The 27913-nt window shown below is 32.5% G+C and overlaps 1 protein-coding gene across 5 annotated transcripts in view; it reads right to left on the bottom strand.

Moving 5' to 3' along the window:
* Fhos (Formin homology 2 domain containing) overlaps nucleotides 1–27913 on the bottom strand; it is a 279471-nt gene that overhangs the window by 149999 nt on the left and 101559 nt on the right. For 2 of the 5 annotated variants that reach the window (XM_064054593.1, XM_064054596.1), the window contains exon 2: nucleotides 26436–26673. The exons of the other annotated variants lie outside the window; for them this stretch is intronic. In XM_064054593.1, the coding sequence (XP_063910663.1) occupies nucleotides 26436–26600 (165 nt within the window). In that variant the 5' untranslated portion in view covers nucleotides 26601–26673. The remainder of the gene's footprint in view (nucleotides 1–26435; nucleotides 26674–27913) is intronic. 5 annotated transcript variants of the gene reach the window in all.

Below are 27913 nucleotides of genomic sequence, written 5' to 3' on the forward strand. Positions count from 1 at the left end.
TCAAGATTTTGTCGAATAAATCCTATCTAAAATGTGGAAAATATCATCAGTATATTTTCGTAATTTATCATTGCATTCATATTTTTTAGATTTGCTTTTACAGTGTCTTAAAAAAATATATGGATCAGTCAATTTATTTTAGTGAATAACTCAAGAGTTCCAAAAATGAATACTTTGAGATCTTGCAGACGTTTTAAAGTTATTGTAAGCATGGTAAATTGTTAAGAATATTTATTTATTTATTGCCCCCAAAAAATTGATGAAATGGCTCACTCGATTTTCGCAGATAATTTTGGGAATACAATACAGTTATTTTTAGTATTGCACTGCACCAATCCAAGGTGGTATACGTGTTGATCGTAAATGTTGATTAGGTCATCACAAAATTGTGTGAAGAAAAGACTCAACTCAGTACATAGAGTAGATGCTCAGGTGTATAAGAGTAATAATGAAGTAGGTACTTCGTATTTCGAATATTAGTTTCTACTCAGTTTTATTCATACCACCCAATGTCTCGGTTCAATGTTTGATTATGTTGATTATGAGCACAACGCTGATCAACTTCCATATCCGAATTACCCATGAAATAAATCATTGCGGTTTGCAATGTTGTCTTCTCGGCATTTTAATGAACTTCATAAAACGACACAGAATTATTTTCACAGTCAATCAAATCTGTAAATTTTGTCTTGAGAATTTTAAAATATTGAAAACTTCAAATTAAATCCTCGAATAACGGTAAAGTTTGAGGTTTTATCGAAACCAACAAAGTGAATATAGGTAAATAAAGTAGCAGATCAAAATTAATAAGAAACTTTCGCAATGTGTAATTAAATTCACTTTAACCAAGACTTTTCTTAAATAAATAAACGACGTTTTTTTTTTTACGAAAAAACAAAGAACGATTTGAAATGCAATATACTTTTCACCATACAAAATTTTTAGAATTTTTTTATTTTTTAACTGTTCTTTTAAGTTTTCCTTATGTTTTTATTTATAAACCATCCATAAAAAATTCTTCAAATCGGTCAAGCCGTTTTTGAATCTTAGCGAGACTAACAGGAACAGCAATTGATTTTTATTATATATAATAATAATAATAATAATAATAGGACTTTATTAAATAATAATAGGCGAAGTCTAGCCATAGGCTATTCCACTTAACCTTAGCTTAACGATTAAAAAATGGGGGTTGGTGGTAGAAAGGTGAAAATTTAGGGTTATGTGTATTTTGTGATGCCAGTTCTTAAAAAAATAAAAATAAAAAATTTTGTCCAAAAAATTGACAAAAATTTTTTAGGCTGGGCCACCCTTATCACTTAGGGGTTTAAAAAATAGTTTACAACCTATTCTCAGACCTACCGAATATACGTAAAAAATTTCATACAAATCGGTCAACCCATTTCGGAGAAATTCGGTTACAAACACCGTGACGCGAGAATTTTATACATAATGCATTATTATTTTAGAACAAATTTCATTACCATAAAAAAGGTTATACTGACTCGACCTTAAAAGATAGACATATGCTGTCGCGGACTTTTCTTTAGAACTTTTAGAGAGGAACAATTTCGTCATACATGATTTTTACGTAACTTTAACCGTTTAAGCAGCGGAAGCTGTCAAAGGAGGAATAATTTTCCCGTTTTTCCGAATTTTTCATTGGTACTTCGCTCCTAATGATCGTAGCGTGATTTTATATAGCCTATATGTAGATAGGATACATGGACTATCCAACACAAAAAGATTTTTTGAATTTGAACCAGTAGTTTCTGAGATTAACGTGTTCAAATAAACAAAAGCTTCAGCTTTATTATATAAGTATAGATTAGCACAAACAGATCATTATAGATCCAACACTGTCCTTGAAATGAGTAGGTAGCATTCAGGCAAGCTTTCTATTATGAAGGTTACCAACAAAAAAATCAAAATAATAATAATTTGTATTATCATTAACATAAATATTATTAATAATAAACTAAATACAGTAATAATGCAGACGTAGTCCGAATCACGAAGTGGGACCTGAAAGGATTGGTAACACGACGGTACAATACTCTTTGATTTATTGCCTAATTTCGTGCCAAAACGGAACCGCACAAAAGAAGCCTACTTTTTACAGTTATCATCAGATTTACTGGTGCCATATTACCTTATTACAGAATCTGAAACTGCATATGGAAAAAATTTAGCATTTAAGAACATCGATAAATTGGAATTTAGAACTGACAAAATAAATGAAAGAAATTTGCAAAAAATCTGACGTGAACCACCACACTTTCGTCTGGACAGATTACTTCCAAGCAGCACATATTAGTGGCTATTCTGTAACGCATCCGTTAAATTTAAGGGTGCTTTAAAATTGTCTATTTTACCGGGGTGTTAAATGTACGATTTAAAGATGCTATTCTGTAACACGAAAATAACGGACGCCGACAAAAATCCAACTTTTAAAGCACGTCCGTTAAATGCATTGTGAACCACCCACATCTGTAGGCAGTGTGTCCTCATCGTAGACTGGATGCACATGTTTACGCAGAAACTTTGACAGTTAAGCATATGAGTGTGTGAGGTTAAGTTAAACATCATACGAAATTCGCATGTTATATTCAAAAAATGTGGTCTTAACTGAAATTATTTGAAATATTTAACATTAATGAATATTAAATGTTTAAAAAATTGGTCTAAAGAGTTCAGACAGTACTTCCCTCGCTGTCGGAAACTTGACGACTGCATGCCTATTGTGTTTTTTTTCTCATTACATATTTGTAGTGGGAATTTAAAAAAAAATTGCGATGACGTCATCAACATTTTTGCAAGGACACGTATGTCAGTTGGGATAGATGTAGTAGTGTAATACTAAGAATAAAATTATTGTATTCCCAAATTTTCGGGAAAATGAATTGGGTCGTTTTGAATATTGATTTGTTATAATCATATATCTAATAGTACTATATTGCTAACTGGCCTCAAAAGATTCCGAAAACATAACGGCAGAGCAATATATCGGACCTCTCTGTCTCTCTGTGGTACTAAAGAGTACTATTCTTATTTGAGTGCAATCAATAACTCCAATCAAATCAGAAAAACGTGGCTCTATTGCACTAAAGTTTCGTTCATTATTCTGCCTGGTTTGTGGAGAGTTCGGAAATTTTATCCACTGATTTAGTAAATGAGCCACAACGCAATTGGACACTTCTGCAATGCAACGACTCACACTTGGGTGACTTAATGCGAATGAAAAACCATGTCCAGTTCCCACCTGGCAATTTCCGTGCCCAAAAAAATGCTTAATTTAATCCTGATCAGAAAAAAATTATATTTTTTACCTTTGCACACGCTCACGTCTTTCTTCCATAAGTGCCAAATTAATAATTAACCTATCTAATGCCATACTTAATTAAAGATTAATTGTTACCACCAAAGCTTTTAAATTGAATGAATTATTAATGCAAGTTAAAAAAACACAGAAAACAACTATAGGTTATATCCAAACCCTGCTTTAAATTTTAACGGTTGCTTTGGCCTAGCCGATAAAAATTCTCTCTTAAACGCTTATTTTAACCCACCTAACGTTAAATTTTAACGCACCTACCAGATACAGAATAGGTTTTTATTTTAAAATAACGCACGGTTAAAATTTTAAGGGTACGGTAAAACTAAAAACCTATTCTGTATCTGGTAGGTGCGTTAAAATTTAACGTTAGGTGGGTTAAAATAGGCGTTTAAGAGAGAATTTTTATCGGCTACGCCAAAGCAACCGTTAAAATTTAAAGCAGGGTTTTGATATAACCTATAGTTGTTTTCTGTGTTTTTTTAACTTGTATTAACAATTCATTCAATTTAAAAGCTTTGGTGGTAACAATTAATCTTTAATTAAGTATGACATTAGATGGGTTAATTAATTTGGCACTTATGGAAGAAAGACGTGAACGTTTGCAAAGGTAAAAATATAGATTTTTTTCTGATCAGGATTAAATTAAGCATTGCTTACTTTTCTAGAAATGAAATTCGAATCAAGCATCGCCAATTACGAGATGCTAGTGATCCATTTAGTCTACCAAATAGAATGTTCCTCAAATTATTTAGACTGGACAAACGATGCAATTTAGATTTAATTGAAAGTTTAAGACCACATATGGCAAATGTCCGACGTGCAACAGGAATTCCTGTACATCTTAAGAGAGAACAATTTAAATGCGCACTAGTTTTAATGAAATGTGAAATAAGTCACAGCATTATTAAAAACATTTCAGCACAGAAGAAACTATTTCAGCATTTGTAAAACTGAAAGGGCAATAAATAAAATAATGACAGATTATTTTTTCTATTTCCGCAATAAATAATGCAATTTAGAATTATTTAATTAAATTTGCTCATTCGTTAAAATAAGTGTTTCTTTAATAAATCAATTTGTATTTGAGAAAAAATAAACGAGCATTTCAAATGTTCCGTAAATTACTAAAATGTGCATTAGTTCACAGTAAAGTGGGCATTACACTGCCACTCTTTAAAAGACGTGTCATGTGCTTCATTTCGCGTCAGTTCGGCAGGGGGGGAATTCGACATTCTAAAGCCAAAAAAGCATTAGTATTCAATAAATTAATAATGTTTAGTAATTGAGATTTTTGATGAAAGAATGTTTATTTTAAGTTTCTTTGCTAATTTTTTCAAAACTTTTAATTTGTTTAGCTACTTTTTTGCTATGAATATCTTATGTTTTTGTTAATTTTGTATGCATTCATAAAATACATTTTAATACAGCAGGTCTATTTTTGTTTGTTATTTTCTATAGTTTCAATAATACACGTAGTACAGAAAATCATTGCCCAAAACAATAATTTTATTATTCCAATTTTCACTTAATATAATGCACAAAATGAAAAAACTTATGGCGCAATATAGTAAATTTAATGCACAAATGTTATTCCGCATAGTATAAAATGTAATGCACAAAGTATTAAAAATAATGCACACTTAATTACGACCCATCTTAAAATATTGGCTGCTCTTCATATTTTTGGGCACGGAAATTACCAGGTGGGAACTGGACATAGCTTTTCATTCGCATTAAGTCAACCAAATGTGAGTCGTTGCATTACAGAAGTGTGAAATTGCGTTGTGGCTCACTTATTAAATCAGTGGATAAAATTTCCGAACTTTCCACAAACCAGGCAGAATAATAAACGAATAAAAAAAAATATTTAAAATTTAACAATCTTATCTCTTTATTAACTTTATTTTTTGAATATAACATGCGACACACTCATATGCTTAACTGTCAAAGTTTCTGCGTAAAGATGTGCATCCAGTCTACGATGAGGACACACTGCCTACAGATGTGGGTGGTTCACAATGCATTTAACGGACGTGCTTTAAAAGTTGGATTTTTGTCGGTGTCCGTTATTTTCGCGTTACAGAATAGCATCTTTAAATCGTACATTTAACACCCCGGTAAAATAGACCATTTTAAAGCACCCTTAAATTTAACGGATGCGTTACAGAATAGCCACTATTGAGCCATTTCCAAAAAACAGCACCAATTCGTGCAAAGCCAAACCGCACGTAGAGAATCCACTGTCAACAATAGTTTTTCCGCCGTTGTGAAAAAACCTCTTCTATAAATAATAGCGAGGTCATCGGAACTGCCGTTGGGTGTTATTCGAAGGGAAACACGAACGAAGAGGAGTCATTGTGCTCGTCGAAGCTGCTCGTTCTCCTGGTACAAGATCAGCGACTCCCACGCTTAGTTATAATTAATAATGTGCCATTGTTCATTTACGTCCCCAACGCCGGTGCTATTGAAACATCAGTGCCAGTCTGCCCGCCTGTCCCCTACGACTTGCAAACCCAGATTTGTCAAATTCCGGTAATTTAAGCGGATTAGTTTACCGGTTGCCACCCACTCTGGTAACTGAATAGGTGGTGTACTTGTGGTGATTCCTTCTACACCTGATTTCGAAGTTTTTCGTTTTGTATAAGTTTGCAGACAATCGAGAGGCCTTGGTGCAAATTCCTATCGCAAACATGCACTTCTGCAAATGTTTAGCCGCGCAGTTTCCATTATCGGAGGAGGCCGTGAGCGGAGCTTGATATTGTGATATGGGCTGAGGTGGACGTCTGCGTTAGTGGACAAGAACATGGGTTGGTGGAAAGGTTGCGTTGCAAGGAATTGATTATTTATTGTTAAATATTCCAGAATTTTATTCGGGTTGGTGACGCGAAATGCGTAAATGACACTTCACTTACTCGGTGAGGTCAACCACAATAAATATATTATATGTATGTACTAAGTTTGTTACCGCTGTTATTATAATTGTAGCAGTTTTTCAGCCTACTTCTTTGAAACTTAGATGTTTTCTCCTTGGAAGTATCTATAGATTGTTCGGGATTCATATTTTTTAAATTGCTTATACAGGGTGATTCAAAAAAGTTTATTGAATAAATCAAGAATTGTAAAACTGAAACACCGAAAAATTGAAAAATCGAAAAATCGGAAAGTCGTAAAATTGAAAAATCGAACAACTGAAGAATTGATAAATTAAAAATTCCAGAAATCGACCTCAACTAATCGAAACATTGAAAAAAAAGGCCGAAAATTGAAAACTCGAAAAGTTGAATCGAAAAATCGAGAAATCTTAAAACTAAAATTTCAGCAAATTGAAAAATCGAAAAATGAAATATCGAAAAATTGTACAATCGAAATATCGAAAAATAAAAAAATGGGAGCCATGGAATAATTAAAAAGTTGAAAAAAGTAAAATTAAAAAAACAGAAAACTAGAGAGAAGCAGAGAAATCGAAAAATCTAAAAATTAAAATTGAAGAATTAAAAAATTGGAAAATTCCAAAACCCAAATTGATAAATCGGTAACGAAAAATGGAAAGAATCCAGAAACTGAAAACTCCTAAAACTGAAAAATCGAGACATCGAAAAGCCGAAAAATCGAAAAATTGAAGAACTGATAAATTGAAGTACCGAGAAACCTAGAAACAAGTAGGGAAACTGAATCATCGAAAAGTCAAGAAACTGAGAAATGGAAAAATCAGAAAATCAAAAGTCGAAAAATCGAGTATTCTAAAAGTAGAAAAATGGATTAAGCGAGAAATAGAAAACTAAGAAACGCCAAAAATTGAAAAATTGAAAAATTTAAACCTCGAAAAAACGATAAATCGATAAATCGAAAAATTGAAAATTCAAAGAAACATTCAATCGAAAAATTGAAAAATCCCAAAACTAAATCATCGAAAAACTGAGACATTGGAAATTTGAAAAATTGAAAAACTGAATTGAGAAACTGAAATTAACAAATGGGAAAATCACAAAATGGAAGTATCTATAGATCGTTCGGGATTCATATTTTTTAAATTGCTTATACAGGTGACTCAAAAAAATGTATTGAATAAATCAAAAATTGTAAAACTGAATGCTTTGAAATCTTGCAGACGTTTTAAAGTCATTGTAAGCATGGTAAATTGTTATCAAAATAAATCTGTTTATCCCCCCCAAAAAAACTGATGACGTTATCTCAAAATTTTGCCGAATAAACTCCACCCAAAATGTGCAAAATATGATGAGATTTTACTTACATCATTGCGTTCATATTTTTTATTGATCAAATTAAGAACGAGTCACCCCATTTTCCCGAAAATGTGATAATACAAAAGTCTTTGTTTAATAAGAATTATAATAATGATGTTCAGAACATTTTGTCGATTGTAGCTACTTAATAGGTTTGATCCTCTGTTTTGAGAGGACGAACTCATTCAAATCAAACTAATTTCGACGTGACATTCTTCCGATGTATAAACATATACACTTTCAAGTCGTTTTTCTTATCGATGATAACCCAAGGACGTACACTAATGGAGTCCATCAGGCAATTTGGTGCTTTCATATTTTCTCCATATTTCATAACCCCTAGATAAGGCCGTAGCTAGAGGGAGGCTAAGGGATGCTGAGCGTCATCTAGATCTAGACAAGTTATAATTAACCAAATATGAATTACAACATCGAAAATCAAAATAAAATCTAGTGTTTTATTCAATAAGCGGAAGTCAGAGCAATCAAAAAGTCTGGACCGTCGGCATTATGTTCCGGTTATTGCAATTCGTAGAAAACATCCTTTAGTTTAGTTTCTGTTTCACTCTCACGTCTACAGGTTGATAAGTGTTATCGCTATTTTTCTTAAATTACAACTACCATAAATGATTTTCAGTTCAGTCTTCAGTCGCACCTCTGTTATTACATACCGCAAACGTGATTAAATTGTTTCGTTATTTTATTGATTATAAATCACGATTCAATAATAACAATAATACAATACTTTTATTATTAGTATTACAATGAATCTATCCAAACTGATATATGCGTCCTTGCAAAAATGTGGATGACTTTAACACAAATTTTGTAATAGAAAAACTCATTTGTAACAAACTGTTGGCACGTTTCTTTACCCTTACTCAAATATATAGATTCTTTGTTGTTTATAGATTTTGTGAATGATGCGGTCAATTATGTAACAGTCAGAGAGTAAGTACCTCTTGAATCTCGTAACACAACATAATGCCGAAAATTGAGGAGAGCTTGATCGCCTTTATCAGAGTCGTCGGTCCCGTAACCATAACCTATGAATTGGATTCAGCATCACCATCGTAATAACTTGTATCTTACCATCCAATTAGATTTTTTGTGTTTAAATTTGTGATGTTCAAATATTTGCATTGATTTCTAACATTTGACTTCATTATTTCCCTCATCAGAATGGGGGAATAATAATTTGGATTTTGCATTTTGATTTAAGGGCACTTTTCCAACGCTTGGACCTCACCACTTTGCATTTGCACTCCACCAAACAAAAAAACGCACAACATAGGCGCCCATTTTTTTGACGATTACACCTTGAGGCCAACTTTTGAATTTTTCGTGGGTTATCAGTGTTTTAGCGATTTTATCACAGATAATTTCAAAAACTAGTGGATTTATTGTTGTGAAATTTATATTTCCAATATCAGGTGATTTTTTTTAATTTCTACCCTAGTTGGCCATGGCGCCAGCCAAAATGTGTGTGATTACTGATTATCCACTGAAAAAATTTAAATAAAATGAAACTTCATTTGCAATTTACACAACAGTGTGTGTAGCAAACGGTGACGGTTACAAATTTTGGTACATATAACACATAAAATTAAATAAACAGACAGACACGAACACCTGCCAAAAATTCAAAGACGTCATCTTAAAATTTTGCTAAGTAAATCCTATTTAAAATATGTAAAATATTGTTTCTATAACTGCAATTTATTAATCCACCTTTACTATTAAGTGTATTCAAAATCCATATTTCTCTTCAAAAATTTACCATTTTGAATGTGTATTAAGTTTCTTGTTGTGAAAAGAAGACTACGTATATTAAGAAAAAGAGGCAAAATATAAGCCCCGCCCACCCGCCCTATCTCAATTGTGATGATTTTTTATTGGTCGTGAGCCGACAGGCGGAGCTTAACTGCCAAATCCTCTAAGAAAATAGAGGGTGGGTGGGTGAGGCTAGTACTTGCAACGATAAGACTGAACAATATCAAGAGTAGTAACTGGAATGAAATGGGTGAGGGTGGGCGGGGCTATTGCTTGCCTGAAAGGAGTCTAGGAAAAAGTTAAACTTAGCCCCACCCACCCACCCGTTCTTTCATTTTTTTTTCCTTTTGAAATAGGAAATAAATCTTATGACAAAAACAACAAAAAAATTACGATTAGGGCCCTTTTTACAACCTAATTTCGATCGATACACCTAAACCCCGCCCACCCACCCGGCTCCATTTCGGTGATTAATTTTATCTGCTCTGAATGAAAGGTAGATCTTATGCAGAAATAAAGTTAGTCGCTAGAATGAGAAGAGGGGGGTGGGCGGAGCTAGTACTTGTTAAGATAAGACTGATTTTGGCAAATGACATAGCCACGAAAAAATAACGGGTGGGTGGGCGGGGCTAGTACTTACCAAGATAAGACTGAACAATATTAAAGTAGAAAAAGGGGGTGCAGAGAAAACTAAACCCAACCCCCCTCCCTCCATCTTTTTTCTCCATTTCACTGACTCATTTTATTTACTGTAAAATGGTCGAATCTAAGATTTTAAACAAAGTCAAACTTCTTATCCAAAAATTCTAAAACTTTACAATTTTCAAATATCGATATTTCAGTTTTTTTTAAATAAACATACTTTATTACTATAGCTTACTCTATTTTTTGTTCCCATTCTTCTAATATGTCCATGTCTTTTAAAAAATTACAAAATTGCCTCGACAAAAATCAGAATCAGATGCAGTAACAAAATATAGGGTGTACTATTTAAAAAAACTAAAATATCGATATTTAAAAATTGTAATAACAAAAAAAATGTTAAACACTCTGTGTATGGCAATGTCATTTCATTTATACCACAACAAAACGCGTAATTTTATTTATCGCTTCACAAAATATTATAACACAGATTTTAAAAATAACCCTGTTGCGATTTTTTGTGAACTCTTCCACTGCTAAAAAATTAAAGAAAATAAAAATAAGGTAGCAACGTCGCATTGTAATTTAAAAAATAAATTAAGGTCGTAAAGCCCAAGAAGATCAATTAAACATTCATTTAAAAAAACTAATTTGTGTGTTATGCCTTAAAAACAGAACTCTGTATAGTTAAAAATAATTTAGAGTATAGTCCTCAAAGAACCATACCACTTTGGTTTTGGCCTTTGACTTTTTACTTCCTGAGCGTAAGCAAAGGAAGTATTGTAATCGAGTCCATCGGCTGACTCTCTACTTGACCTTTCATGACTCCTAGACTACGAAGAAATAGGTCTCCCGTTTCCGTCTGTCTGTCCGTCTGTCTGCCGTCCCTGAAAGACAGATAATCTCCGAAAGTACTGGGCCGATTGTTCTCAAATTTTATATTTATATTAGGAATATCATGTAGATGGTAAAACGCAAACGCGCTAACCAAAATTTGTCTAATTATCCCCACCACTCATGCGATTACGTCACTTCAAAATTGTACGTGGTAAATGAGTTTTAAATTGTATGAAATAACATAGTCCTACACATGTAGTTTATGACTCCGAATTGAGTTTTTACCCGAAACGTCCAAATTTTTGGAAAAAAATCAAAATCATGAAACACCATTTTGTAATTTAATTTTGAATCTGCAAAACCGAATGCTTTGATTTTCTTTGATTGGTTGATTTGGTTTCTGGGGTACTAAGGATTTAATTAATTTCATATCAATTATGATCCCCAAATGCTTTCAAATCTTGCAGATGGTTTACAGTTATGATAAGCATGATAAATTTTTAATCAAAATATATTTAGTTATCCTCTCCAAAAAATTGATGACGTCAGCTGAAAAATTTGCCGAATAAATCTAAAATGTACAAAATATGATGAGTCTGTAATTGTAATTGATCATTCCATTCAAATTTTATGGATTTGCATACACAGGGTGACTCAAAAAAATTATCATTTTATTCCAGGAGCGAGGAAGGTTCTGTCGAAGTAGCATTCTAAGTTGCTCTTATTTTTGTTCTAATAACCAATGTGGAATCGTTGTGGCATGGACCAAACATTCGTCAGAATAAAAAATCGATCACCATGAAGCATTACCAAAAATCGGTCCTTCTCAGGGCCACCATTTGTTTGTACAACTAACAGTATTTCGCAATGACCTTTAACAATGAATGAATACATAAATGAATAAATGATAGTAACCAGCATATATTTCGAAATCACCCTGTATATTAATTTTTGACAATGACTTAAAAAAAATCTGTAAAAACTAAATCCATCAGGCATTGACCATGTTCACTATTTCCCCATTCGAACCATAGTCATTTGACCATAGTCCTTTTGGTTAGCACTAAGCCGATTTTTACAAAAAATGCCAAAACGAACTTTTCTTATCGTCCAACTTTTTTATTATCGAGGATATCCAAGGTCCTGAACACGCACCAACGACCAACTTGCTGGATCTCAGCGCCGAAGCGCAGTTCTCGAAACTCTCTTTTTATCTTTCAATTTTAATGCACCGTTGTCACATCATCCGATTATCAGAGAATTATTACATTTATGGCCTCGGAGTGGCTCAATTTGAATCAATTAAAAAGCGATCATGTCTCCGAATATCTCGATGGAGCATCTACATAAAGCGCATCGGCGTCACTTAACCATGAACATTACGAAATTCCCAACGTCATCTTGCTGCAGTGTTACCAACTTCATAACGATAAATCATCGACGCCGTGGCCGCGCAAAAAATTATCGCCATTTAAAATCTGCATTTTACAACTTTAATACAATTTGATAAACATCACCGAAAAAGAAATATATACGACTGCGTATTTAAAGTTGGCAATAAACGTCGGGTTCACTCGAGCATGGCGTGAATTATTTGAAGCAAATAATAAAGCCATTTACGAACACAATTGCTCTTCCAAATCGATTTCGACGGAGAGGGAGAGGAACGATTTTAATGATGTTTCCACGAGAAGTGCGAATTTGATGACGGCACGAAAAAATATTTTGAAGCTGATTGTTATTAATTAATGTAATTAACTAGGAAAGCCAAAGCTTGCTAGCAATTTAGTTAACAAATAGGGAGTATTTTGAAACCTTAATTAGTTATCTTTATGCGTTTTTGATAATTTTAAACTCTCTATCATTTTCACCCATTGTGGTTCATTTTTTAACTGATATTTTTTTATTGTTCTATATGTTTATTGCAAAAATTAATTAAATTAATAAATTAATCGTGAACCGAAAAATTTAAAAATCGAAAAAAGGGGAAATCGAAAAATCTAAAATTTAAAAATTCTAAAAAATTTAAAAATCGCGAAATTGAAAAATGCTAAAACTGAAATGTCAAAGGCTTGGGAAATCGCAAAATCGAATTATCGAAAAATTTAAACATGGAGAAATCGGAACATCAAAAGGTGGAGAAATCAAGAAGTCGAAAAATTGAGAAATCGGTTGGCCCAAAATCGAAAAATTGAAGAATTAAAAATAGAGAACGTGAACAACGAAATATCAATAAATTTAGAAAAAGAAAAATCTAAAATTTAAAAAATCGAATAACGATAGTATCAGCAAAACGGAAAGGCGGGAAATAGAAAAAACTTTAAATCTAAAAAAATCGAAAAATTAAGTTATCGAAACATTGAAAAATCGAAAAACTGGAAATTTCCAAAACTGAAACAAAAATTGAAAAATCGAAAATATGATAAACTCAGAAATCGACATATCGAAAAATGGGAAACCCAAAAAATCAAAAATCAAAAAATCGAAAATAAAAAAATCGAAAATCAAAAAAAAATCAAAAAAACCAAAATCAAAAAATCGAAAATCAAAGAATCAAAAAACAAAAAATTAAAAATCAAAAAATCAAAAACCAGAAATTAAATCAAATATAAAAACGTTAAAAAATTGAAAGATCTTAAAATTTTAATGTCAGTAAATTTGAAAAGCAAAAAGTGAAACCGAGAAATCGAAAATTTGAAAAATTGAGAAATTAAGGAATCGAAAAACTGAAACATCAAAAGTTGGAGAAATCGAGAAGTCGAAAAATCGAGAAATCGGTGTAGCCCAAAATTGAAAATTTGAAAAATTAAAAAATCGAAAAATCCGGAAACTGGATAATCGAAATACGAATAAATCGAGAAAAAGAAAAATCCAAAATTTAAAAAATTGAATTACCAAAGTATCAAAAAAAAAACGGAAAGGCGGGAAATCAAAAAAACTTTAAATCTAAAAAAAAATTCCATTATAGAAAAATTTAAAAATCTAAAAACTGAAAAATTACAAAACTGAGACACAAAAAATTAAAACATCGAAAAATTGAAAAATCGAATAATGAAAGATTTTAGAAATTATTAGAAAATCTGAAAATCGAAAAGTGAAATCGAGAAATCGAAAATTGGAAAAATCGAGAAATTGTGGGATCGAAAAACTGAAAAGTCAAAAATCTAGGAAATCGAAAAACTGAAAAATCGAAACATCGAGAAATCGAATCATCAAAAGATCGAAAGATTGAGACGTCGAAAAATAGAGAAATCAGTATAGTCCAAATTTGAAAAATCGAAAAATTAAAAAATCGAAAAGTTGAAGAATCGAAAAATTGAAAAATCGAAAAATCGGAAAGTTGTAAAATTGAAAAATCGAACAACTGAAGAACTGATAAATTAAAAATTCGAGAAATCGAAATCAATTAATCGAAACATCGAAAAATTGAGAAATTAAGAAATCAAAAAATCAAAATTCGGAAATTTAAAGATCGAAAAGTTGAATCAAAAATCGAGAAATCTTAAAGCTGAAACATCGACAAATTGAGAAATCGAAAATTTGAAAAATCGAGAAACTGAAAAATCCTAAAACTGAAACATCGAGAAATCGAAGCATCAAAAGATCTAGACATCGAGAAATCGAGAAGATGAAAAATTCGAAAAATCGGTATAGCGCAAAATCGAAAAATCGAAAAATTAAAAAATCGAAAAATCGGGAAACTGAACAATCGAAAAACTGAAAAATTAAAGTCGAGAAATCGAAAAATTTTAAATTTAAAAAATCGAAAAATTAAAATATCCAAAAATTGAAGAATCGTAAAACACCGAAAATTTGAAAAACCGGAAAGTCGTAAAATTGAAAAATCGAACAACTGAAGAACTGATAAATTAAAAAATCTAGAAATCCAAGTCAACTAATCGAAACATCGAAAAATTAGGAAATTAAGAAATGGGAATATAAAAAAAATCAAAAATCGAAAAATCAAAAAGTCGTAAATGAAAAAATCGAAAAGTTGAATCGAAAAATTGAGAAATCTTAAAACTGAAACATCGGCAAAGTGAGAAATTGAAAAACGAAATCGAGAAATCGAAAAATTAAAAAAATGAAAAGTTCCAAAGCCCAAATATCGCAAAATTGATAAATCGATAACGAATCATGGAAGAAAAATTAAAGAATCGAGAAACTGAAAACTCCTAAAACTGAAACATCGAAAAATTGAAAAGTCGAAAAATTGAAGAACTGATGAAATGAAAAATCGGTAAACCCAGAAAGAAGCAGGGAAATTGAAACATCGAAAAGTCAAGAAATTGAGAAATGGAACAATCAGAAAATCAAAAGTCGAAAAATCGAGGATTCGGAAATTCGAAAATTTAAAAACGTTACAAATTGAAACATTGAAAAATTTACACCTCGAAAAATTGATAAATTGAAAAACTGAAAAATCTAAAAACTGAAAAATCGAAGAAACGATAAACTGATAAATCGAAAAATTGAAAATTCGAAGAAAAATTTAATCGATTCAATTTAGAAATCGAGAAATACGTATAACCTAAAATCGAAAAATCGAAAAATTAAAAAATCGGAGTCAGAATAATTGAAAAGAAGAAAAAAGTAAAATTTAAAAAACAGAAAATCGAAAAATCTAAAATTTAAAATATTGAAGAATTGTAGAATTAAAAAACTGAAAAAATCCAAAACTCAAATACTCATTGAAAAATTGATAAATCTATAACGAAAAATCAAAGAAAAATTAAAGAATCGAGAAACTGAAAACTCCCAAAACTGAAAAATAAAAAAATTAAAAAATCGAAAAATCGAGAAACTGCACAATCGAAAAGCTGAAAAATTAAAATGGCGAAAAATCCGAAAATCTAAAATTTAAAAAAATCGAAAAATTAAAATATCCAAAAATTGAAGAATTGTAAAACTGAAGCACCGAAAAATCGGAAAGTCGTAAAATTGAAAAATCGAACAAATGAAGAATTGATAAATTAAAAATTCGAGAAATCGAAGTCAACCACTCGAAACATCGAAAAATTAAGAAATTACGAAATGGGAAAATCAATAAATCAAAAATCGAAAAAAAAAGGTCGAAAATTGAAAAATCGAAAAGTTGAATCGAAAAATCGAGAAACCTTAAAACTAAAATTTCAACAAATTGAAAAATTGAAAAATGAAATCGAGAAACCGGAAAATGAAATCAACAAACGAAAATTTGAAAAAATGAGAAACGGAAGAATCGGAAAGTTGTAAAATCCCAAAACTGAAATATCTAAAAATCGAAAAATTAAAAAATGGGAGTCATGGAATGATTAAAAAGTTGAAAAAAGTTAAATTAAAAAAACAGAAAACTTATAAATCAAAAAACGAGAAGTAGAGAAATCTAAAAATCTAAAATTTAAAATATTGAAGAATTAAAAAATTGAAAAATTCCAAAATCCAAATATCGAAAAATTGATAAATCGGTAACGAAAAATGGAAGAACAATTAAAGAATCCAGAAACTGAAAACTCCTAAAACTGAAAATTCGAGACATCGAAAAGCCGAAAAATCGAAAAATTGAAGAACTGATAAATTGAAAAATCGAGAAACCTAGAAAAAAGTAAGGAAACTGAAATATAGAAAAGTCAAGAAATTGAGAAATGGAAAATTCAGAAAATTAAAGTCGAAAAATCGAGTATTCTAAAAGTCGAAAAATGAATTAGAGAAATATAAAAGATAGAAACGCCAAAAAATTTAAACCTGGAAAAATTGATAAATCGAAAAACTGAACAATCTAAAAACTGAAAAACCGAAAAATCGATGAATCGAAAAATTGAAAATTCAAAGAAACATTCAACCGAAAAATTGAAGCATCCCAAAACTGAAACATCGAAAAATTGAAACATTGGAAATTTGAAAAATTGAAAAACTGAATTGAGAAACCGAAATTAACAAATGGGAAAATCAAAAAATGTAGAAAGCGACAAGTCGAAACATTAAAAAATTGAAAAGTCGAAAAATCGAAAATTTTGAAACACCAAAAATTGAAAAATTGCAAACTTAAAAAATTGTACAGCTGAAATTACGGAAAATTAAGAAATTGAAGATTCGAAAAAGTGAAACAAAAATTGAGAAATCGGAAGCTTACGCTCGGGAAGTAAAGATTGTTATTTACTTTGGTAATAGTGATATTTTTTTCAACTCCTGCAATAAACTTAAAAAATTTCCCTGTTAATGCCATGAAAAAAAGTCGTTTGGTAAGCTATGAAATTTACATATTTTCAAAATAATGACACAATTTTATACACGCAGCAAGACAACTTTTTTACTTTTTACTTTTGTTTAGTTTTCAGTAGTGGCAAATACAGAAGTGTCCATAAATATGTATTAATTAAGTATTTGATACTGTATATAGCATAGAAACAAAGCAGTTTTTTTATCGAAACCATCAAATTTGTGACGTTGTCGTCATGTCCTCCGTATTATTTATGAGTATTCTATAGAAAAATATCAAACCAGCTCCAACAGAGTAAAATTTAGGATGATAAAAAAATTCTCCACCAAAGTCAAGGCATATTGGCAGCAAAAAGTTAGGACACTGCATCTGTAAACGTAGTAAAAATTCCATTAAGACAGAAAGTAAAAATCGATTCAATCGGCAACCTTGATCACTTTTAAAACATGTCACAATAATAAAGATCTGTGGAGAAATAAAATGTCTTTTTATTGTGTACCTTTATGAACAGAAAAAACTGTTTACTTCAGTGTGTATAACGTATACCTATAATTTACATTCAGATAACACTGAAAAAATCTATAGATTATATTATTCATTGCATTCTTTATATTCATGACTTGTAGAATATTAGGTAGCTGGAAGAAATTGACATTTATGTTATTAGAATAAATTAGTTAATCTATTTTTTGTCACGTTGGTACTTATTACATAATTACGCAATTCCACTTCTGCAGACATATAATTTCGAGATATTATTAATGATTAAATAATTAATGAACAACTATGTAGTTTTTTTCAATACTTATACGCAGTTTTCAGCATCATTGAACCAAAAAAAGCTTGACATCATTTAAACAAAACTTATGACCTAATTCAATTTTATGTGAATGTAATGGCTATTTCCCGTGTTACAAATGGCAGAATGTAACAATCACAGAGCAATTTATACCGGAAAAATAAAAAATATAGATGAACATCTGGTTAAGCCAAAACATCGAATCGTTCCAATAATTACAGTTAACTTCCAAATAAAAACAAATTATTATGGAAAGGATTCACATAAAACTAGAATATTAAGACTGTTAAAGCACGAAGCCTTGTGGTGTCCTTATCGACATTATTTTGCTGCAATTAGCTCCATTTTGAGCCCAACCCTACAAGATTCATGTATCATGACTAAAGGGGTGTTCCCATTGTAATTTACCACAATGTTATCATATACCTCCAAGAGCATAAAGTATGAAACATGAACGTTGCATGACTCAGGGAACCTACAATTTGCCAAAAGAATGCAAAAAGTGCGACATTCCAGACGTACTGTCATGCTCCAAGTGTGAATCGACCTTAACTCAACCGGTACACAGTAGTCAAACTCCGTTTTTAATATTTCACTAATTGTACCTGGAATAGTTCATAGCTTCATGGCCTTCGCTCATAGTAATTTACGGCATTCTCTACTGATATGAAACGTCACTAAGAATGAAACAATAAACAATTAAACAAGCCCTGGGCTGAATCGACAGAGAACTCAATAGGCTTTGTATTCCCGAGTTTGCTTACACTTTTATTCCATTAAAATTAAATGGGATTTGAGCAAAGTGGATTAAATTTCAAATCGGAAGATAACAATGGGTTTAAACCCCTATTTAGAGGGAAAGCGCACGAATAAATTGGTTGATTTCGTGACTCAATGGCGAACTCGTGTGCCGCAAGAATGGGAATTTTGTCCAAAGGGTCCATTTGAATGGGCGACAGATGGTCGTGAATGACCTACCGTAACAATGGGCCCTTGATAGTGGAAGGGAGAAGTGTGCTGGGTCAGGCGAAGGGATACATATTTGGTTTATTTATAGTCGGCTTTCCAAAATAATGAATAAAACGTGATCCAAATAAACTGCAGACTTATCACGTTTTTGGAAAATCATTTGGAACATCTACAATTTATTCATTTTTATGCAATACTTTATAATTTTTAATATTATACCAATAAAATTAGACAATTTTCAAAAGTATCATTTTATTATCAGATATCTTGTTTAATTGTTTTAAGATGACATAACTAAAAATTTCTTCACTCAGGAAATCTCTCTGCCTATTATGAAGTGTAGAAAGAATTAAATTAATTACATTAAATGCTAGTTCTATTCATTCCGGAAGGAAACAACGCACAATATTGGTCTCATATAGAACGTCCCTCAACTATGGAGTACAATTAAACAAATACAATTGTTTAGAAAAAATAAAGTAGATAATACCAATCGCAGTGTAAAAAAAACAATGTCGGCGGGGGTGGGATTCGAACCCACGCGGGCAGACCTCGAGGCCAACAGCCATTTGGCCATCGTGAACTCGTTGCGGGCGTAAGCCAAAGATAGCGACTACATGAAACACTTGGCAGATACATAACAAAATTTTTGTAAACTAATTATGATAAAAATCAAAGTCACGATATTCCTAACATGCAAATAAAATTTGACAATAATCAATACATGCTATAAACGACAAACTGACAGACAGACGGAAACTGGGGACATATTTTTCGTACTCTTGGGGTCATGAAACGTCAAGAAAACAATAAAGCAACTTGCTCTCAAAAATCTTCAAATTTTTCTAGTTATTTTCTAAAATAGATTTCATTAATCCCATGTTGCATTAAGATGATATTTTTTTTAATTATTCTAAAATTCATATAAATTGAAAAATCGTTTCACATGTCAATGTCCATTTGATGAGTGGCTAATTTCATGTTTTCTCCATGTTTTACGGTTTACTTATATCACTATCGGCAAAAACTCAATTTCTCAAAAAGGAAAAAAACGAATTTACGACCGTTTCTAGAGTACCGTAGAAAATTTTAATTACCAAAAATTTTTTCTGCTTTGTTTTTATAAAAAACTCCTACCATTTTTCCAAAATCGATAAAATGAATCTGGCAATTTTCGAGATATATTAAAAATTTAATTTTGAAGCCGAATATTTCGAAAAGTAGTCATCGTATCGAGCTTGGATTGTTTTCTCTGATAGACGTATCATTCCTCCACAAAACATTTTTTTTTCTAATTTCTACCTTCAAGAAATTTTGGTGGAGTTTTAAGTAAGTTCAATTTTTCAAAAAAAAAATTAAATTTATGATATTTTCCTCGAACACCGTCGAAAATTGCGAAGAGTTTCTTCCGTTGATTTCGATCTTCAGAAGTTTTTACTGCTTTCTATCTGTTAACATTACTATCGTTTTTTTCAGAAACGGAAAAAGAAATTTGACAAATTTTGAAATACTTTTAAAAATTTATTTTGAGCCTGAATATTTCGAAAGTCCGTCGAAAAATCGACTAGGGATTATTTTCCTTATTAGACGTATCATTCCTGCACAAACACATTTTTTCCCAATTTTTCGTCAACTAGCTTTTCCGGAATTGCGCTAAATTAGTCCTTAATAAAAGTGCTCCGGAATTTTCGATGTTCGCCTGGAATCTTGTTTCCGGATCATCAACATTTTGAGTTTTTTTGGATTCAGCTCATTAAAATCTAAGACTGAAGACGAAGACGATAAGACTGATTTTGCCAAATGACATACCCTCTAAGAAAATAAAGGGCGGGTGGGCGGGGCTAGTACTCGTCAAGATAAGATTGATTTTGGCAAAGGGCCTATTCGATAAGAAAATAATGGGTGAGTGAACGGGATTGGTACTTGCTAAGATAAGACTGATTTTGCCAAATGGCATATCCTCTAAGAAAATAGAGGGCGGGTGGGCGGGGCTAGTATTTGCCAAGATATGACTGATTTTGCCAAATGTACTTTCTAGGCAACTTAGAAAAAATGTATTAGCTTTTCCCGAACAGTCGAAAAATACCAAAAGAATTTCTTCTGTTGATTTCAACATCCAGAAGCTTTTACTGTTTTATTTCTGCAAAAATTCCCCCTATTTGCTCCATAATCGCCAAATGAAATGTGACAAATTTTGATATTTTAAAAATTTAAATTTGAATCTGAATATTGCAAAAACCAGTTATCACATCGAGCTTGGATTGTTTTCCCTGATAGACGGATCATTTCTGCATGAACACAATTTTTTTTCGTAATTTTTGGTCAACCAGCTTTTCTAGAATTGCGCGAAATTTGTCTTTAGTAAAAATGCCACGATTGTTCCCGAATTTTCGATGTTCGTATGCAAATCTTGTCAAGGAGCCAGGACCATAAAATTTATTGACAGCTACCTACAAGAATTTGTGTATTTTGAGGCAACTTCTAAGCTCAATTTTTCAAAAAAAATTACTAAATAAATAAATTTATGACTTTTTCACGAATATCGTTGAAAATTATCAATAGAATTTCATCTAATGATTTCTGTCCAGAAGTTTTAATTGCTGCTTTGTTTCTACAAAAATGCCTCCCATTTTTGCCAAATCGCCAAAATGAAATATGACAAATTTTGATTTTTTAAAAATTCAACTTTGAATCTGAATATTTCGAAAACCAGTCATCATAACGAGCTTGGAGTTATTTTCCCTGACAGACGTATCATTTCTGCACAAACACAATTTCTTCTCGTAATTTTTGGTCAACCAGTTTTTCTAGAATTGCGTTAATTTCTCTTTAGTAAAAATGCCACGATTGTTCCGGAATTTTCGATGTTCCTGTGCAATCTTGTCCAGGCCCATTAAACATACCTACTAGAATTTTTTATGGATTTTTAGGCAACTTCATGAAGAGCTCAATTTTTCAAAAAAATAAATAAATAATTTTAGACCTTTTCCCAAATATCGCTGAAAATTACCAAAAGAATTTCTTGTGTTGATTTCGATGCTAAAGTCTTTATTACTGCTTTGTTTCTACAAAAAATCCTCCTATTTCTCCAGAATCGCCAAAATAAAGTGTGACAAATTTTGATATTTTGAAAATTTGACTTTGAATCCGAATATTTCGAAAACCAGTCATCATATCGAGCTTGGATTGTTTTCCCTGATTGGCGTATCATCGCTGCACAAACACAATTTTTTTCGTAATTTTTGGTCAACCAGCTTTGCCAAAATTTTTTTAGTTCGACGTTCGTCTGCGATCTTCCGGGAGCATCTACCAATTTTTTTTTAATTCAATTCATTGAAATCTACCTTCAAGAATTTTTAGTGGAGTTTTTTAGGTTAAGTTCACAATTTTTCAAAAAAATAAAAATAAATAAATTTATGATATTTTCCCCAAACATCGTCGAAAATTACCAACGAATGTCTTCCGTTGATCTTAATCTCCAGAAGTTTTTACTGCTTTCTTTCTGAAAACATTGCTACCATTTTTTCAGAAACGGCAAAATGAAATTTGACAAATTTTGAAACATTTTAAACTTTTTATTTTGAACCCGAATATTTCGAAAGCCCGTCGAGGCATAGAGTTTGGATTATTTTCCGGAATTTTCGATGTTGGCCTGGAATCTTGTTCCCGGACCATCAACATTTTGAGTTTTTTTGGATGCAGCTCATTAAAATCTACCCTCAAGAATTTTTTTGTGAATTCTTAGTATTTTTTAGGCAACTTAATTAAAACAATGAAATGTCACAAATCTCGATACTAAATGTAAGACGATTCCTGGCCAGATAGCGGCTTTAGCGCAAATTATCAACAAATATTCATTATCAATGACGGTCAAACGGCTACAGCCAATTGCAAACTACAGATTCACTCACCCCTTACATGTGACGCTCTAGTACAGGTCCGGCCCCGCGACAATTCGGCCCCAATCACGAATATGAAAACAGACACACCTGACTTATCTGTCGCTAAGGATTAAGAATGGGGTCACTCACCGGGGGGTCTCCACCCCCTAGCCCACTCCTTGTCGATCAGCGGTTCCAACTCACGGCGTCATCTTCAGCGCGCAATCTTCTGATGATGTTGTCGAGTTATCTGAAATCGCCCTAGCCGTACAGTTTGGGATGTACTGCCCGCCCACAGCCCCCTCAGAAGGAGCGCTGTCTCGGCCAAAGTGGAGAGGACACCTCCACGTTCATACGTCACTATGTTTCCTCCAGAAACCGGGTTAATCTCCCAACCTAACCAGCAAACGTATTCTCTGTTGCATTCGGTTGCCACCACCGCCACCACCGGTCGGTCAACAGCCAGGACACCCCTTTCACGGCTTTCGCCAACCTGCTGTGTCATGAGCCAAAGGCGCCCCACCTGAGTACGCCCTCAGTGCTCAGGTACATACCATGGTATCTGCCGGAGATTTTACGCGTTCACATTACTCTCGTGGCCCCAGGTTCACCCTAACCTGCCACCTTCTCTTATCAACACCTTAACACACAACTCTTTGCCCTTAACACTCAACCCGAGTCCGGCCCTGTCACCACACAGCTGGGCCTTCACGCCCACCGCTATTTTACACACTCTCACGGACTCTGACTAACTCGGACTAACTGCCCTCAAAATGCACCCTCTGCATCTGAGATATGTCTTAAGTGGGGGTTAATTATTAAATCTGATTGGTTTTGTCGCCTTAAAGACCTGCACTAAAAAAATTCCGCTTACAATATATATCATCATATCGAGTTTAGATTGTTTTACCTGATAGGCGTATCATTTCGACACAAACACATTTTTTTTCATAATTTTTGGTCAATCAAAAACCTACCTACAAGAATTTTTTGTGGATTTTTAGGCAACTTTACGAAAAGCTCAATTTTTCAAAAAAATAAATAAACCTTTTCCCGAATATCGCTGAAAATTACTGTTGATTTCGATCCAAAATCTTTTATTACTGCTATATTTCTACAAAAATTCCTCCCATTTTTCCAAAACCGCCAAAATAAAATATGACAAATTTTGAGATATTTTAAAAATTTGAATTCAAATCTGAAAATTTCGAAAATCAGTCATCGTATCGAGCTTGAATTATTTTTCCTGATAGACGTATCATTCCTACATAATCACAATTTTTTGCGAAATTTTTGGTCAACCAGGTTTTCCAGAATTACGCTAAATTAGTCTTTAGTAAAAATATCGCGATTACTCCGGAATTTTCGATGTTCGCATGCAAATCTTGTCCAGGAGCCAGGACCATCAAATTTATTGAGTTTTTGCGTTGAGCTCATTGAAACCTACCTACAAGAATTTGTGTATTTTTAGGCAACTTCTAAGCTCAATTTTCCACAAAAAAATTAATAAATAAATAATTTATTACTTCTTCACGAATATCGTTGAAAATTATCAATAGAATTTCATCTGTTGATTTCTGTCCAGAAGTTTTAATTACTGCTTTGTTTACACAAAAATTCCTCCCATTTTTCCAAAATCGCCAAAATGAAATATGACAAATTTTGATTTTTTAAAAATTCAACTTTGAATCTGAATATTTCGAAAACCAGTCATCATAACGAGCTTGAATTATTTTCCCTGATAGACGTATCATTCCTACATAATCACAATTTTTTGCGAAATTTTTGGTCAACCAGGTTTTCCAGAATTACGCTAAATTAGTCTTTAGTAAAAATATCGCGATTACTCCGGAATTTTCCATGTTCGCCTAGAATTTTGACGCGAACCATCAACATGTTCTGTTTTTCGATTTGGGGTGTCGTCAAGAATTTTTTTGGATTTTTAGGTAACGTCACCAAAAGTTCAATTTTTCAAAAAAAAAAAACAAGATTTAGACGTCCAAAAATTTTTACTGCTTTATTTCTACCATTTTTCCAGAACTGCGATATGAAATGTGACAAATGTAGAGATATTTTAAAAATTCGTCTTTGAACCTGAATATTTCGAAAGCCAAACGTAGTATAAAGTTTGGAATATTTTCTCTTATAGAGGCATTATTATTTCTGCACAAACACAAATATATATTAGGCCTTCCTTTTCTGTCTGTCTCTTGGCGATTTTCTTAAGCGCAATTTCCGGTAATTTTACTTGACCGATTGCTGTATTTGTTCATCTCCACCAATAATCTGATGACGTCATTTGAAAATTTTGCTAAGTAAATGAAATTTAATTTTGTATAACAATACATTTCTACACTTAGAATTACTAACCAGCCATTATTTATATGTTTATGAACTTTAAATTTTCTGGAAAAACATTAAATTGTACCAGGTTTTATCTTAAAAAATACAAAAATCGACTGAATCCTTGGGAGTCGAAAAAATAGGTCTTCCGTTTCCGTCTGTCTTTTCATCTGTCTGTTCGAAACTAGCGGACCGATGTTGTGGTAAAACGCTAACCAAAATTTAGCTAATCAGCTCCACCAATAATTTAATGACACAATTTAAACCGTACTTGTGGTTTATGAATCTACCTTGATTTTGTTCATTAATATTACATTTTTTTAATGTTTAAACCGCATTGTTCTTTAGCACCGTTTTACAAGTCACACAATTTTTCCAAAAATTACCACGAAAACTACTACCAAAGAGTTATAATAGAAATTGCACAGACGTTCAAAACGTACACAAATGGTCATGTGTTGAACATATCCACAATTTCTTGTGCACTTTAATAAACAATATAGAATATTTTTCTTGCAAAATTTTCAACAATTTTGGTAGTAATTTTCGGAGTAATTCTGTGACGTGTAAAAGGGCTCTTAAACACATAATAGAAACCTCCATAAGAACAGTAGTAGTCCAGTAGCAGCGCACTCGCTTCGCAGAAGAAAGGTCCGGGGATCAATGTCGGGGCGTAGCTTTTTTTTTTACTAACTTTGAAAAGGGTAATGTCAAGGTGAGTACGAGGAACGTATTTTATTATAAAGCTAGTAAGAACAAGGACTCCTTAAGGTAGATTTAAGAAGGTTCCAGAAGGATTCAACGACGAAATCCAAAAAAACATTATTTTAGTAAAGTTTTGGAAAAATCAAAGCAATAAAAGCCAATCCAAAGATCACCCAAAAGGTCATTTAGGTTGATTTGGGGAAAAAGAAAGCTAAAGAGGGGAAAGTTCAAGTGTTAAAACGATCGTCCATAACAAACCGCAAGAAGGCTTAACGAAAAGCGTCTTATGAGTCAGAGGTCAGAGTATGTGATGTCACTGGATGAAGCATGGTACTACTGTAAAGGGAAACGCAAGATTTGTTGCGTCAAGGATCGTGAAATCATGGTCCGAAACTTGGTTTTGCGTAACCAAGGAGAGATTCGGTTCATAATAGTTCAAAGCCGTCGAAATCATTTCGGGAGAAAGACCCTTTGACCTTATCTTCGACAAAAATCTGTGTCGAAAATGTATTGCAGGCTTTAGTGGAAGAAAGAATTCCAAAGGTTTATCCTCTGAACCAGGAAAACATAGATATTAACTAATTATTCTTATTATTACAAATTTTTGACGCAGAACTATACCTTGTCGTTAAGTTAATTAACCGAACCCCATAAAAGCTCAATTTGAATTTAGTTTGAAATAAATAAAGTAAGACCCTTTACTCACCCTATGCGGTGACTTCAGCAACCTGTGTACCGCCGCCAGCTGGTTGATCAAGGGAAGCGTCACACTGAAAGTGTGCAGGGGCGGCCTGGCCGGATCCGGAAAATTGGTGGAATACGAGAAGGGGTCGATGTCGTTCAAATACTGGACTCGACATGTCAGAGACATCGTGGAGGCCGCACTTCACAATACCCAAGTACATCACACTGTATATGCTACACTGAGACGTTGTGAAAACAGCCTAAAACAGCGGCGACACGTCAGTCGGGGGCTCGCCGAAATGCCGGATATCGTCCGATTGCTGTTTCTCATCAATGCCATTAATGTTCTTATCGTCACTTGACACTCCGAGCAATAAATTATTTAAATCCAAAACCGTAAAACGCCCACGGCTCAGATAATAATGAAAATAATAAGTGTGCGATTGTTTTTTTCAACGGCGATGGGAAAAGCTCTACGATTTATGCATAATTTTCGACGTATTTTATGGGAAGAAGCGATCGGGGAATTTATTGGAATATTTTGAGAAGATTTGAGGTTGTGTAGGTGTGGTGTCTACAGCTTGTCTGGTCATTGTCACCTGGAACCGGATCTATTTTTTTGGTATGGAACGTTTAACGATTTTTGGCAAATATGGAAAAGTACAAGGTATTGTGTAATTTTTTATTGATGTTTAAATTATCTGGCGGGCACTTTTTTCTCTTTTCAAGAACAAACCAATCAAAAGATTACCAAAGTATTCTATCGTTGACGGGCAAAGTTTACGTGTTACAACCACATTGACACATATACATATTACAATATTTGAAAGTACTTGCAAAAAATAAATAATTGTCCCAATAAATCACTTACGAAAGTGAAAAAAAAACATTTTCATTCAGAAAAAAATAATTTAAGATTATCGTGAAGATGATAAGACGTTAATGAAAATTTCTAGTAGTCTTTTCGAGTAACAGTGTAAATATCTTAAGACAATACTATTTCCACTATTATACTCAGTAGTAATACGACAAACCAATGTGTTTGTAATGGTTCGTTCAACTGTTTGTCACACCTATACCCACCGTCCTGGACTTTCACAATACTGTTCAAACAGTGTATTCATGAGTAAAGTAACGTGAGTTGAGTAGTGTTTTGCTTTCATTACGGTAAGATGTTTAGGAAGAAGGCTGACAATTCCACAAATGACGACACTAATACTTAAATGTACACCAGTAAATGGCTCTTTAGACAAAGAAGGTGATGTTTTTGCGACCTTGAAATGTAAAACTGTTACATGCTTGGATGAATAGGGGAGATAAAGGCGAAAACTCTCTACAAGTGGTGTTAAACTATGTTCTAGTAAAATTAGTTTTCTAGTTGTTCAAATTCCAACTTCAAACAATGACGTTTAAAGAGAAGCGGAAATGAACATTTTACGGTGGTGCAAACTAAAAAACTTTAAACACAGCTAACAAAAGCCATTTATGTAGGTAGTGTCT

The sequence above is a fragment of the Zophobas morio genome, unplaced genomic scaffold, assembly GCF_036711695.1.
Source record: "Zophobas morio isolate AGI-343-1 ecotype UQ-CSIRO unplaced genomic scaffold, CSIRO_AGI_Zmor_V1 ptg000012l, whole genome shotgun sequence".
Taxonomy (NCBI): Eukaryota; Metazoa; Arthropoda; class Insecta; order Coleoptera; family Tenebrionidae; genus Zophobas; species Zophobas morio.